This window comes from Nerophis ophidion, linkage group LG05 (genome assembly GCF_033978795.1).
Source record: "Nerophis ophidion isolate RoL-2023_Sa linkage group LG05, RoL_Noph_v1.0, whole genome shotgun sequence".
NCBI lineage: Eukaryota > Metazoa > Chordata > Actinopteri > Syngnathiformes > Syngnathidae > Nerophis > Nerophis ophidion.
The window spans coordinates 57406114-57422545 of NC_084615.1; the positions used below are offsets into that span (position 1 = coordinate 57406114).

At 35.7% G+C, this 16432-nt stretch overlaps 1 protein-coding gene across 1 annotated transcript in view; it reads right to left on the reverse strand.

Moving 5' to 3' along the window:
• Positions 1–1552: 1552 nt before the first annotated feature.
• Positions 1553–16432, reverse strand: part of trappc11 (trafficking protein particle complex subunit 11) — a 40149-nt gene continuing 25269 nt past the window's right edge. Inside the window, exons 22-30 of the mRNA XM_061901569.1 lie at positions 14513–14634; positions 13919–14038; positions 13416–13481; positions 11049–11196; positions 9889–10003; positions 9682–9773; positions 7724–7857; positions 4734–4898; positions 1553–2893 (exon numbers count right to left, since the gene is read on the reverse strand). Of these exons, the coding sequence (XP_061757553.1) occupies positions 2849–2893; positions 4734–4898; positions 7724–7857; positions 9682–9773; positions 9889–10003; positions 11049–11196; positions 13416–13481; positions 13919–14038; positions 14513–14634 (1007 nt within the window). The 3' untranslated portion in view covers positions 1553–2848. The remainder of the gene's footprint in view (positions 2894–4733; positions 4899–7723; positions 7858–9681; positions 9774–9888; positions 10004–11048; positions 11197–13415; positions 13482–13918; positions 14039–14512; positions 14635–16432) is intronic.

Genomic DNA, 16432 nt, shown 5'->3' on the forward strand with positions numbered 1-16432 from the left:
GGGTATGTTGCCTGTACATTTTGTAGAACAGACTTCTCCATTGAACACGGTGAACGGATATACTCAGCCATGAACGGTCAGGGAAGCACAAAGGTCCGCAGCGCAGCATCGTTCACAACCCAGTATTATGGCCCATCTTGCAAAATGGAGACCCGATGGTGTATCTTATGCTGAGACAAAGATGGCTATGCTGATAGCTGGAAGCAACATCCCGTTCTCATTTTCGGATGTCTACAACAAATCTGGGAAGGATATGTTCCCGGATTCGGAGATTTCTCGCCTATACGCAAATGCCAGAACAAAGGTTAATCAAATAGTGAAAGGTAAGTGTTGTTGTTGTTTTTTAGTAACAACCAAGAATAGAACAGTTAGTAGAACAACTGTGTTTTTTTTACTGTGTATTTATAATAGGTGCCGTCTGAAATTCAACTATTTCTTTTATTTCTATATATAATAAAATAAATATATATAGCTAGAATTCACTTAAAGTCAAGTATTTCATATATATATATATATATATATATATATGAAATACTTGAGTTGGTGAATTATAAGCCACCCTTCTTAACCACATCCCCCGCCCCAACCACGCCTCCGCCTTACCCCAACCACGCCCCCCTCCCCCCCACCACCACCCGAAATCGGAGTTCTCAAGGTTGGCAAGTATGGTTGCGTGTGACGTGGCGCCTGTTTGAATTAGCATTAGCGCAGTCCTGAGTTCAATCCCGGGCTCGGCATCTTTCTGTGTGGCGTTTGCATGTTCTCCCCGTGACTGTGTGGGTTACCTCCGGCTACTCCGGCTTCCTCCCACCTCCAAAAACATGTACCTGGGGATAAGTTGATTGGCAACACTAAATTGGCCCTAGTGTGTGAATGTTGTCTGTTGAATGTTGTTGGCCCTGCGATGAGGTGGCGACTTGTCCAGGGTGTACCCCGCCTTCCACCCGAATGCAAATGAGATAGGCTCCTGCACAGCCCGCGACCCCAAAAGGGACAAGCAGTGAAGAATGGATGGATGGATGGAGTGGCGAGTACTTGCTAGCACTTGAAAGGCAAACAGGTTATTTTTAAAGGGTACATGCTCTTAGTAATCCTGCAACCCATCAATGTTTAATGTAGAAAACCCAACCATGCCAAACAGAAAACGCTCTAAAGTGTGGCTCGTTTTTTCTAAATGTGATACCGATGCAGATTATGCTCGCTATCAAGACCAGTGGCGGGAATACTTCCAATCTAAGGAAGCACCTTGTTAAAGACAGGATTTCTCCCATGGCTGAAGAGTGCAGCCAAGTTGGATGTTCGGCTGCAACTCCTGCATTTGGCACCTATAAGAATACGTTAGCTTTGTATTTTAACTATCAATCGTTATCACAATCATCTCAGTTCCTTGTACTGTACTTTGTAATGTTAATGTAAAGTTTTTGCTTCACTTTCATTTGTAGTTTAGTACTTTTGAAAAAAAAAAATCTGGCTGGCTGAAATATTGTGTAAATTCTATTATAACATGTTCTGGTTGAGTCCTCAATTACAAAATGATTAGCAGGCTGGATACTACATTTGATTAATTTATAGAGAAGATTAAAACATTGCAATGCAGCAATATGAAGACCAGTAACTTGTACAACATGTAATGTACAGCATAACAGAAGCATGTATTCAGGTAGAAATATCACAGATTACAGCTGGGATAGGCTACAGCCCCTAATGACCCCAAAAGGGACAAGCGGTAGAAATTGGATGGGTGGATATTACAAAAACCTCTTTGATAATAAAAGCATTGTTATAACAATCAACATTTTGTGTTATGTATGCGTGACACTGTTATCTAAACATGGAAGCGTAGCTCCTCCTCTGAATGCAAGTGCTCTTAAAGCAGGAATAGAAATTATGTATTTTTACATAATACACAATCTGGCAAGACACCAACACACAGTAGGCCTTTTGTTTTTTAAATTATCATCATTTTTTTCCTTTTTGTCTTGAGCTGTTTAAAAAAGCATAATGTTTAAAACACATTTATTTAAAGCAAATGAATTGTCCGTTCATGGGGTTAAAATGTGAAAATTATTTGCCTAGTGTACACTTATTAATGATGAAAAATTATACATATCTGCGATTTCCCGCAAATAATTTTGAGTTAATTAATTAATCACAAATAAAAATTTTAAATATTTTGACAGCCTCAATAAAAACACATTTTAATATAATTTTAAATAGAAGCAACACTATTATCTGACTATGATTCAATATTTACTCTTGTTTTAAAAAACTTTTTAATGGTTATAAATGGTTTACATGTTCATGGTGAAAACAACATATTCACACTTAAAATGATAACACAAATGGACACAACTATATTATTTTCATTATTTAGTTTAGTTTGATTTAATTTATCATCAAATTTATGCTTCAGACATTTGTTTTTTACAAAATCACATTTCTTCAATGATGAACTAATCATTTATTTTTATCATAACAAATCACAATGTTCATGTTTAAGCTATGAAAATTACTTCATTTATATTTCATGTTTTTTTACAGATTTTTTGTTGTACATTTGACAAAAATGTTGTTGTTGAATCATAAAACGTAACAAAAGTATATTTAAAAAAAACATGATGTCATGTTATTCAATGTGAAATGTGAATAATTATCTATAAAACATAGAAACTATTTGAAGAGATCATTGTGTCACCAAAATGTCATCTTTTAATTACACTGTTATCCTTGATGAATGTTGTAATAATAATTCTATAATGACGGTAAATTAAATGTTAGCATACGTTGTCTGAGAAGAATTACACAGTACAATGTATACAATACTGCAGTATTTTTACTTCCCCTTCAGTCACGCTGCAGCGATGGAGTCGTTGTCCAAATCTTTGCCCTGCGGCTGCAAAAAAGACATAATAGAATAATATTAATATTAGTGTATTTCATCCCATTCAGCAGTAAATAAGTTATTTATTGTGTAGCAACAATACCAACATAACAGTAGAATTGGGTGAATGCCATAAAGTAATCACACAATTATAATCTTAATTATTATAACCCCCTTTTTTCCCCACATAATTTAAACATTTTGCCATCAAAACATTCAACCTATTCCTTCTATTTATTTTTTATGTAGAAAAAATTCCCAGATATTTAGGATTCTCTGCTTTTTCCGGAACTCTTAAAAACTATTAAAAATTGTTACTACCATAAATTCCGAACTGTAAGCCACTACTTTTTTTCCCTACACTTTGAACCCTGTGGCTTATAAAACAGAGTGGCATATTTATGGATGTTTCTTTGCTGACGGCAATAATAAAAATGATTTTCTAAGAAAAATAAAATAAATAAATAAATAAATAATAATAATAATAATAAAAAACACTGACCGGGTGTTTTATTGTCTGTGTTATGGCTCCATCTTTTGAACGAATTCGCCCAGTGCAGGTGCAGCAGTGTTCTTCCATTTATCTGTCGTGCTTTTTTTTTTTTTCAACCGGAATGCAGTTCAGCCTTATAGCCGTCCATAGTGTTCTACTCGTATGGATACTAAATTCATCACTCCAATCAATATTTGTAAATTTTACAATATATCTAAAACTGTTTGTACTTATTAAACTGTCCCATGTGTGATGTCTGTAGGAGTGTTTTCATACATATTTGTACATGCATTAGCTAATATGCCAACAGGTTTATGGGTTTCTGTGTTAGTATTATTAACTTACAACTGCATTATTTTTGTATTGTTTCAGTTTCACAAATTCCTCAGTAGATTCACCAAAACGTCTCTGCGGAGTTATTGAGTCTGTTTAGCTGATTGAAGAGCTAACTTCCGTAGCAATTGGGTCCATGTCGATGATTTCTGATTTGTTTGCTTAGCAGTTTTACTGCCGTGTTACAGGCGCCGTTTGTAAACAGTTAAAAGTATATAAAAAAAAACCTTTACAGAATTTTTTCTTGTAAATAACTCATGTCGCAATATATATATCTGCAGTTTATAGTCCGGTGCAGCTAATATGTGGAAAAAATATTTATTTTCTTCTAAAATGTTCTGGGTGCAGCTTATAAACCAATGTGCTCTATTGTCCCAAATACAGTACTCCCGCATTTATCGATCGATTCAAATCGCTCCCATGTCAAAATGCTCCTTGCTAATGTTCGTCAAATGATAGTATGCTAACATTAGCATGTAAACACCAGCCAGCTTTTCTTAAACATCATTTTTGCAGGTCTATACAGTACCTTAGAGTCATAGATTTCAGTACTTGAGGCATGCTAAGTGTTATCATGCCAACGTTAACAAACTAGCTTTTTTAGAAAATTTTGGAGGTATACAGCCTCATATATTTAGGTACTTGACAAATGTTGATTGCAAACTCCTGTAAACCCATTTTGAGGGGCACCCACCTACGAATCTTCGATTGTGTTACTTGACGCTATCTGGCTAGTGTGCTAACAATAAGCGTTTCAGTTGGGCTTTTCAGCATTTGCACATGCAAATTTTCCTGAAATTAATTTTTTTATTGTTACATTTTATCACATTCAGCATTAAGTAAGTAAACATTAAGTGTTGTGCAGAAGAAATACACACATAATAGAATGTTACATTTCATCACATTCAGCAGTAATTAAGTTAACACTCAGGATTGTGTTGAATAAAAACATTGTGTCCTTAGGGACTATTCATGAACATTGTGCATATACGAGCACGTTTTTTTTTTTGGTTTGGTTCATTTTACCTTGACGAAGACTCGATGAGGAAGAAAGCGCTTGAGGTTGTAAGCATTATTGGACCAACGAGAGACATTGATGCTGAGTTGAGGCAGCGTTTGATAACCAGCCATCAGCGGATAATAATTATACAACATTTGCTGCTCGGAACCAGGAAGTATACGTAGATGCACCTGCAAAAAAACAAAACGTAATTATCACCCATCAAAAGAAGGAAAAATAACTGTTTTCATAATTTACTTGTTTTTGTATCAAATAATTTTAAAGGCCTACTGAAACCCACTACTACCGACCACGCAGTCTGATAGTTTATAAATCAATGATGAAATATTAACATTGCAACACATGCCAATACGCCCTTTTTAGTTTACTAAATTGCAATTTCACATTTCTCGTGAGTTTTTTTGTTGAAAACGTTGCGGAATGATGACGTGTACGCGTGACGTCACGGACTGTCAGAAAATAATAGCGCTGCACCACTAGCGGCTAAAAGTCGTCTGCTTTAATCGCATAATTACACAGTATTCTGGACATCTGTGTTGCTGAATCTTTTGCAATTTGTTCATTTAATAATGGAGACTATAAAGAACAATGCTGTTGGTGGAAAGCCTTGTATTGCAGCTGTCTTTAGCACCGAGACACAGCCGGTGTTTCTTTGTTTGTTGTGAGGCTTTAACACAGAGCGGTCAAGCGAACATGTTTTCTCTACGTCAACCAGCATGTTTTTGGATGGGAAAATTGTGATGTATATCTTACCGGAGACATCATTGGATTATTTTTCATCCTGCAGCAGCTGTGAGCTTGGCTGCTCAGCTTCTCTCTGAGACAATGAGTGTTCACCGCAGCCATCCGACCTAGAGGTATGTCTTTACAATCTTTACAATCTCACTAAAACAATATTAAAACAATAAGCAGATAAGGGATCTTCCAGAAATATCCTAGTAAATGTGTCTAATTACATCTGAAACGCTCACACTGCCGCCGCCCGGAGCAGTCGCTTTTTTTTTCCTTTCTAGTCCTTCACTATCAATATCCTAATTCACAAATCTTTCATCCTCGCTCAAATTAATGGGGAAATTGTCGCTTTCTCGGTCCGAATTGCTCTTACTGCTGGTGGCTCCCATTACAAACAATGAATATGTGTGGAGCCCTGCAACATGTGACGTCATGCGCACATACTTTCGGTAAAAGCAGGGATTTTCTATTAGCGACCAAAAGTTGCAAACTTTATCATCGATGTTCTCTACTAAATCCTTTCAGCAAAAATATGGCAATATCGCGCAATGATCAAGTATGACACATAAAATGGACCTGCTATTCCCGTTTAAATAAGAAAATATCATTTCAGTAGGCCTTTAAACATTTGATTAAAACATTTGCTGCACTTTCAACACATCAGCTGCAAACTTGATTGTGTGATATTTCATACATGACTTTTTGGAAGATCACTGCATGAAAATATGATTATTTATAAATTTACTTGCGTCTGTTACAGGGTAAGTGCACTTTTTTGATTTGCTTATCATACACAATCCTTATGTAAGACAAGAACACATAGGGTTTTCCTCAATGCATTTTAAGTCATAAAATATGGCAAGTACACGGTGGCTAACAATGCAGCTAATGGGAGTACACTATTGCGGCCATAAACCCCTCTAAAGAAACATCCCAAAAACAACAATAATACTCCATGTATACCTTGCGACATCGATATTAATCAAGTATTAGCAATATTGTTATCAGCGCATTATAAACGCAGACAAACTATTTTTAATGCACAGAAAGCTAACTCGGTTGTGCTGCTATATTGACATATTGAGCTACTCTCTGAAACAGAGTAGTCAGGTTAGAAATCTGGAGGTAGTAATGGACTCAGGCTTAAACTATAACAGCCACATTGAGTCATCAACATCAGCAGTTTTACTTCCTAAAAAACATTACCAAAATTAAAGGAAAAGTGTGCAAAGCAGACTTAAAAAGCCTAATCAACGCCGTTGTCTCCAACAGGTTAAACTACTGCAATGGTCTTCACACTGGGCTCTCTAAACGAGCTGTTAATTATGTCTTCTCATACATATACTTTTAAAATGTTCCTGTAATCAGACAATATTTTTGTTAGATTAGATGGAATTTTTACCTGACATGTTTCAACTGTCTTCTTCAGAAGGGTCATCTGACCACTGTGACTGTTATCTATCAGCTGTTCTTAGAGGCATGACCTACCTGGCAGACCTGTCAAGTCTACCTGGTTTGCCACGTCTATAAGAATAGCTGATAGGCAACAGTCCCAGTGGTCAGATGACCAGAGTCAGCATCAAACAGAGTGAGGCTGTGTTTCACTTCCTGTTCCCAAGTCTACTACAGTGACTGGTCAGTACGTTCAAGACAATAATGAAATCCATCATATTTTCACTTTAAAACATCCTTTAAATATGAGTGTTTAACTATGTTTAATTGGTCAAGTAACAGCAGATTATATTCATGTCATGTTCCATCCATCCATCCATCATCTTCCGCTTATCCGAGGTCGGGTCGCGGGGGCAGCAGCCTAAGCAGGGAAGCCCAGACTTCCCTATCTCCAGCCACTTCGTCTAGCTCTTCCCGGGGGATCCCGAGGCGTTCCCAGGCCAGCCGGGAGACATAGTCTTCCCAACGTGTCCTGGGTCTTCCCCGTGGCCTCCTACCGGTTGGACGTGCCCTAAACACCTCCCTAGGGAGGCGTTCGGGTGGCATCCTGACCAGATGCCCGAACCACCTCATCTGGCTCCTCTCGATGTGGAGGAGCAGCGGCTTTACGTTGAGCTCCTCCCGGATGGCAGAGCTTCTCATCCTATCTCTAAGGGAGAGCCCCGCCACCCGGCGGAGGAAACTCATTTCGGCCGCTTGTACCCGTGATCTTATCCTTTCGGTCATGACCCAAAGCTCATGTTGCATGTTGTAAATGTTATTAACATCAACATGATGATGGTTATGATGATGATGATTATGATGATGGTACCTGTTTGAGTCCAGAGAACATGAAGGAATCAGAGGGTTCCACAGCGATCTGCACTTCCTGTACCAGGGATGTTCTGTTCTCAATGTGGAAACAAACTGGAAGAGACTCTCGCACTCTCCCAAAGGAAGGGATATCTTCATAAACAACAAACACATGACAGTCAAAGTGTGGAAATACATAATTACATACATTTGGATAACATCCTCGAAGTAAATAAATATCTTGCTATATATTATAGTAGCACCTCATTCATCCATTAATGTATTTATTCTTACATGTATTAATTCAATCATTAATTAATTTGGATCAATTTCTTTCAACAATGTATTCATCCAACCATTGTTTCATTCATTAATTTATTTACTCATTTATATATCAATTACTTTAATAACTAATTCATGTATCTATTCATCCACGCAAACAGCCATTCTTTCATTACTTGAATTTATTATTCCACCAATGTATTTTTCATTCTTTTGTCAATTTATTTATTCTTTTTTTTTCATTAATTCATCCATTCATTCTTTATTTATTTTTTTTTAAAGATGAGGAAACGTTTTTGTTTGTGTGACAAACTAATTCAAGTTATGTTCATTTGTGAATAACAAGTGAATTAGCACAAATCAAGAAATGCTTAATTTCAGTTGGATTTTATTTATGGATTTAAAAAGAAAATTAGTGAACAGAGATTATGAATAATTGTATTTATTAGAAACCATCCATGAAATGCAACTGAAATCAAAAGTGTGTTATTGTTATAAATGAACGTGTAGTTCACAAATACATAATTTGACCAAATGCATTCTTTTTATTACACAAACTAAGAAAAGTACAAATCATTTTGAGGACAAAATAAATCCAAGCTGTGTCAATATGCTAGAAGTCCTGCTGGAAGTACTGCTCGACGTAATGCTAGGAGTTATGCTTGAAGTACTACCAGACGTAATGGTAAAAGTACTGCTAAAAGTAACGCTAAAAGTCCTTCTAGAAGTAATGGTAAAAGTATTGCTAGAGGAAACATTAGAAGTCCTGCTATAAATAATGTTATAAGTAATATTCATTGCTAAAAGTACTCCTAGAAGAACTATGAGAAGTAACAGTAAAACTACTAAGAAATGTAATGCTGGATATAATAATACAAGTATTGCTATAAGTACTCCTAGAAGTACTGCTGGAAGTAATGGTGAAAGTACTAGTAAATGCTGGAAGTATGTTAAAAAGTACTCCTAGAAGAACTGCTCGAAGTAATGGTAAAGTACTGTTGAATATAATGGTAAAAGTATTGCTAAATATAATGCCAGAGGTACTGCTAGAAGTAATGCTAAAAGTACTGCTAGAAGTAATGCTAAAAGTACTGCTAGAAGCACTGGTAAAAGTACTTCTAAATGTAATGCAAAAACAAAATTATTCTAAACGTACGTCCTGTTCTTCTTTCCTAGTTCTGACATAGCTTGGACTTGGGTTTTTTGTCATATACTTAAGATAGGTGCATACTTTAAATATGAGAGCGCACTGCATGGTTCTGAAGAGCGCTGATGTTCTTCCAACACAAAAGTATATTCATTACAACTAGAGTGTCAAAACGCTAGCCTGCAACCCACAACCCATTTGCTTTATTATCCAACAAAGAAGTAATAACAATATATTTTCATCATCAGATTATGGAGTTTAGCTGACTTTAACCACTGGGTAGCGCTGCTGTGTCACATCAAGTATGGCCAATTTGGTTTCAAAGTTGGCAGCAAACAAGGCACACTGTGATTACCTATCGTTTAGGGATTCTCTGGGCATACTCTGATTTGTCAAAAACCTCTCAGGGCGCCATGTTTGCTACCAGCTTTAAAAAACGAGTTGGCCATACTCTCTATTCACGGCTGTGACATCAAAGTATACGTAGAGGCGGCACTAACTAGAGCAGTGATGTCAGCATGAGAAGGTAGAAAAGTGAGGACACTGACCAGCATGGATGTGAAGTGGGACAGACTCCAGAAGGACGTGGGGCAGAGACACGGTTGTTTCAATTAAAGGACTGTCTGGACTTGAGGACTGTCTTTAAAACACAATAAAAACTGTTCAGTCTTTAATATTCAGCAACAGGAATTTTAAACGTTTTAATCGTCATTTAAAAACGGACTTGTTAGCGTGTGTTTGTATGTGTGTTGTACCTCCTCCATGAAATCAGGTATTGTCCAGTTGCCACAGTGTTGTTGTTGTTATTATTTAGTGGTGGACAAAGAAGACTGAAGCACTCACTTGCACACTCATCTTTCTTCAGAATGACTGACGACAAGAAAAAGGCAAATTTATTCCATACAAACATCTTTATATGAGGACGTTTTATTAATGACTTGTTTGTTGTGTAGCGAGCAGTGAAGTTGTTGCGCTACAACATGATGTGTGGTTTTCATGAGAACGTCAGTTTTTAGTAGGAATTTTTTATACCATGCACACCAGTATTGTACTTTTTAATCACACCTAACAATAATAATAAATATACATTTTAAATGTAGTGCATTTTACAAAACGGATACATTTCAAAGTGCTACAACATTTTGGAGTTGGCTAACAGATATGTTTGTTTAAAAGAGATAAACACAACAAGAAAGAAAAAAACAGTCCAACCTTACCAAAGTACAGAGATATTTAGGATACAAGTGCATCATCTTATAATTGTTTGGGGATATGAGCTGCCTCAAGCACCAATTAAATACATTTCAATCCATCTAAATTAGCAACGTTGTTTTGCAAAACAAGTTTTTCAATCTATAAACAGTGTCCCAGAACCAATTAAATCCGTATCTGAGGTGCAATTGTAAATCTAAACAACAACCCTTTAACAGACAGCAACATGACATACAGAGTTATGTTTGAACAACCATAAGTTTTGAACCATTTGCAGAATTGTAATTTGTTATCAGGGACCATTTTTGACAGCACATTGAAATATGTATTTGTTTGACTATGCAAAAATAAATGATAATTTAGTGTACTTGATGTACGTGATGATGTTGGTATAAAGAAGTAAATAGTTTGATAGGTATTGTAGGTATAAAAATATACATATAATTATTAGTTGATAGGAGTAAATGAAACTGCCCTGGCCTCTTTCCAAAGGGGATATATATATATATATATATACATACATACATACGTTACATACATACATACACATATGTATATATTTATATTTTAAATATACATTGTTTAGTATTTTTCAATAACTCATTCATAAATAATATATTGTCCTGCAGACCACCAAAAATATTTACATTTCAAAACTTAGATTGTCAAAAGTCACGTGATGTGTGATTATATGAAAGTATACCTTGATGTAGTTGCTGTGGTGTGTTGGTCTTCATAGTGAAATTCTGCAGAGAGGAGGAAGCTAATAGCAGTGGCCAAGGGGACAAAGATTGGATCTCTGTTAGCATCAGGAAAGGAATATCCACTGCTACCTGCTCCAAAGGCTCCAACTGAGGAAAACAATACAAACTTCTCATCCATCTTATATTTTAAATGATCCTTCCTTCCCCTGCATGATTTGGTCACCAATGCACGCACACGCATCACCTACTTAGGGTGTTTTTCCCTTGCAATATACATTTCTATACCCACACCCAAACACAGCTTGTCTTTAAAAACAGATTTTTTGGAAATGGGAGACGAGTGTGAAGATTTTAAAAAGTGCTGTATTAGCATTGGTGTATTATGGATCATAAAGTTCTATTTTGGTTTCATCTGACCACATGACATTCTCCCAATCCTCTGCTGTATCATCCATGTATCCATTTTGGTATAAACTCAACTCGTCGTGTTTGGAGGAAGAATACTGAGTTGCATCCCAAGAACACTATACCTACTGTGAAGCATGGGGGTGGAAAAATCATGCATTGGGGTTGTTTTTCTGCTAAGGGGACAGGACGATTGATCCGTGTTAAGGAAAGAATGAATGGGGCCATGTATCGTGAGATTTTAAGCCAAAACCTCCTTCCATCAGTGAGAGCTTTGAATGGTTGACCAAATACTTATTTTCCACCATAATGTACAAATAAATTCTTTAAAATTCCTACAATGTGAATTCCTGGATTTTTTTTTTCACATTCTGTCTCTCACAGTTGAAGTGTAGCTATGATGAAAATTACAGACCTCTGTCATCATTTTAAGTGGGAGAAATTGCACAATCGGTGGCTGACTAAATACTTTTCTGCCCCACTGTATGTATAAATGTATAAATGCCAGGTTGTTACACTATGACTCCTCAATCAGATGTGTGCTTATTTGACTGTCATTTAATGTAATTTATGGATATTAATCATGAATGCTGTTACTATATTACAGGAATGCTAATAAAAAAAATATATTTTTCAGACAGAAAGTTACAAGAATGTACATTTTATCCCATGCTTATTACATCTCATAGTGCAACATGAGAATTTTTTAAGGTGAAGTAAATGTGATGTGAAAGGGTAACACATTATTTATAAAGTAAGACCCCCACCTAGACATACAGTACTTGTACACTCATGAAAAACAACATTTTGTTTGTTATTTTCATTGTAAGTGGGCCAAATCACCTACATTAGAAAATAATCTTATGAACATAACTGCTGTCATTTGATTTATATTAAAACATTTAACTTGGGGTAGGTGTGATGCTGGTATGGCCACAGTGTGCACGTCTGATGTTGCGCACATGTGCTCCACTGAGCTGAATGCTCAGAGAGTTTGTGCGTTTGTTCAGACACTTGAAAAATTGGAGGGAATATTGTTTAACATAGCTGGGATAGGCTGCACTTGTCATTTTTTTTTGCATTTTGTACCACTTGTCCCCGAGAGGGACAAGTGGTACAAAATAGATGGACGCATGGATGGATACGTAAATAATCGATGTTTGGACATTTGTCCATCTTTTCATGAATCGTCTATGTTTTAATGGTGATGCATTGGAGAATTGATCATTTTCCCCCATCTTATAGCAAGGGTAAACCATTAACAAAACATCAGGAGCCTGTAGAACAAAAATAGTATATCGTGGGATTAACTGCGTAAAAAATAGATTATTAAAAATTAATAAATAGGCATGAATCACAACAGTTAAATTTAATCCCTACATGATTAACATTTCCCCATGGTGGATCAATAAAGTTAATCTTAGTCTTACATTAATAATGCAATTATGAATTAATATATTAATTACTAATAATAGTTTGTTTATATTTATCATTTTGTACGTTTATTACTATCTATCCATCCATTTTCTACCGCTTATTCACTTTGGATTTGGGGGGGGCTCTGGTGCCTATCTCAGCTACAATCGGGCGGAAGGCGGTGTACACCCCGGACAAGTCGCTAGCTCATCACAGTACGTTTATTACCATTTATCCAATTTACTGGTCGAGCTACGTTCCTATCCTCACCTATGCTCCGTGATTACTCAGACTATAGTCATACAGTCAAAATCCATAATCCTTGCATCCCTACTCCTAACTAACAGTAAAGATGACAATTTAATTTAGGAAATATATTTAAGCTATAACTGCTCATTAGACTGTTACAAAAATAACCACAGCCAAAGTGCTGACAAAAAGTATAATTTTAATGAAAACAAAGAAAGGCAATGAGGAAATGATCTGTATCTGGACCTACTTGAGTTTAAGTTGAAGACCCTTGATCTAAAGAAACAACAACATACCTTTGTGGACATAAAGTTGGCAGAAACCTCAAATGGAACAACTGTCTCTATGGTAATCGTTTCATCCTGTAAGACAGGGTGAAAGTAAACAATTAAATTGGATGTTTGCAACTTCCTCAATGTTCATTTTTAAACCAGAAAATATATGACAAGAACACCATCAGCAGGTCAATGTTACGATTAGTGCTGTAACAGAGCATATAGATTTGTAAATGTCTATATTTTTCACAATTAATAATTATATTAAAGTAAAATTGCTTGTCGGTCCAAGGAATTAGTCTGGCGTTAAAAAAGCAGTCATGTTGTTATGATAAAACAACACCCAAAGCAAACATGTGTGATACATGATGTGAAGTTACAAGTAGTAGTAAGAAGAAGGCTGGACATATCGCTCATTATACGTAATGTTAGCGCCTTCAATACATCCAAGTAAAAACTGTACGCAGACCCTGTAAGAGACAAACAAAAAAGGTGTGTGATTATTGAAATAGTTGTGTGGTTACCTTCTGACATTTGCACACTATCTGTCGTCCATCCACCATCACATCAACGCTGTAAGCTACGTGGAATAGGAACAGCCTGGGTCCAGTTGTAGAACACGTCACATAGACACACTTCTCCAGCTGCAGACAAAAGCTGTGTCAAATGCGATTGTGTTTTTCCTTTCAAAAAAATTATATAAGTCTACAGGAACCAACTTAATTGTGTCATTTAGAATCAGTTTATTTAGCACCAGTTTGTCTAGCTAGATAAGAGTTATGTATGTTGAGAAGCTGTTTTTCGGTGTGGTTGTGTTTGTTTCAATAAATAGATTGTCGATGCACCACCTCTTTGTCATTCATTAATATTCCAGGGAACAGCCAGAGCATATCACAATCCAGGAGATTTTTAACTTCAGTTAGGATGTTGGTAGACAAAGATCATTTCTGGGAATCTCCCAAAGTATATGGAAAAATGTGTCTTTTCTGTTTGTTTTGTTTTGCAGACAGCTTTGTCTGGTGGCAGAGTAATGAGGCAGTCATCATTTAGTCTGTCTACACTTGTGGGTCTTGGAAATGTTATCTAGAAGAAGTGTCAAAATAAAAGTGAGTTTGTACCTTTTCACCTGCTTCCAGATTTCCCAAAGGTATGTCAGGGAGCAGAGGAAGTGCCGTGTCATCACAAACCTTTGAGTTATCCAGAGTCACGCGTGTAGTTTGGCTTAGATTAGCATCTTGGCCTAAAACAACAATCCAAATAAATACATAATTATTGCTGCTAAATACAACATCATTTATAACATTATATTTATGTTGGTAGATTTTCTTCACATTTTGTATTTTGTGAGAGTAAAGCGAGCGTATAAGTGATTGTATCTCTGTAGGAACTTAATGTCAAACAACAGGGGGTCAAATACCTATTTTCCACATTGTAAAAGTAAGGAAACATCCAAAACACATTAAAATCTATGACAGGGACACAAACGTTACCAGGATGTCAGTAACTGGTAAACCACTGTTTTTTTATTCTGGATCCTCAAAACTAATGAGCTGCTTCTTGCAACATTTTTCAATATTTCATGACACATGTTAATAAATGACTTCAAGCATTATGGATGGACTGAATCTGGCTTTCACTGCAGTCTAACCAATCAAACAACTATATTTATTGTGAAACTTGTATGAAAGTGTCACATGATGTATCAGGATGAGGGGTCAAGGGCCTATTGGGTGACATTGCATTGAAAGTCACCAAAGTACAGATATTAGTTTTAAAAAATCACATTGTTGTCCTGACGAACCAGGTAGAATTAAGATCTGATTAATTCTTCCTGCTTCTTTTTGGACATGTTGACTATGTGTATATTTATATTAGGGTCGTCAAATTTAATGCATTAACTACTGTGATTGATCACAAAAGGTTATGGCATTAATCATGTATAAACACAAAGTCATCAATTACACACAATTTACTTTGACACATACATGCTACTTTATCGTAACCGTGGATGGTTGGGCACCTTACAGGCGGGGCTGTTTTTTTATATGATCAGTGATCAAGTCAATGCATACGTTAGTGCAAAGATGAGTGAAGAATTGTGCTCAATGACACATTTCCTTTCAAAATACACTCAAACGGTACTTTAAATAAAACAATTAACAAGTTTTGAGTGAATATATGGTGTGCATTCAGGTAAAATGTTTTAAAAAAAATTCTGGATGACATTTTGACAATAAAAATGCATTTGTTAATATTGGGGTCATGTTTTAAAGTTAATTAAAACCATGCAAACAACTTATGATTAATTGCAATTAATCAAAAATCCAAAGTGTGATTATTCCTCTCTGCGGTGGGGGGTACAAGGATGACAGGGGATGCAAAACAATAACAGTGCAATACGTTTTCATAACATGGTCACTACTGCCTACTTTCTCTTGTTATATTCTTATTTTACTGTTATATTTTTATTCCCATTGTTGCTTTTAATTTTTTATTCTTGTTGTAATATTTCTATATTTTGTTTCCATTTAAACCCCCATTATTTACTTTTTTAAATTGATCTCAATTCTGTAAACTGCTGCTGGAATTTCAATTTTCCTGAAGGAACTCTCCTGAAGGAATCAATAAAGTACTATCTATCTATCTATTTAGATTTGTAAAAATGTATTGTTTTACATCATTAATTTATTTATATTTGAGATGTTCCTTGTAAAATTTTGTTAAATTGTTTCTAATTGTTACAGAATGATAACTGAAAGTGACAATATATGTTAATAATTAATATAAATTGGAAAAGGCATCGGATTCTTACTACTCCTTTCTGGATTTGCAAGGAGTAGGTAAGGAGTAAAATATGTGATGTATCATATGTAACTGTATACATATTCGAAATAAACTTAAAGCCATAACCATAATAAACTAGATCATCATCACGATGGCTCTGTTTGACAGTATATTACCGTACATAGTGTTTTAGTGTGAATAAATTCGATTTCAAATTCAAATGAATCAATATTAATTCAATGAATTCAAATTCA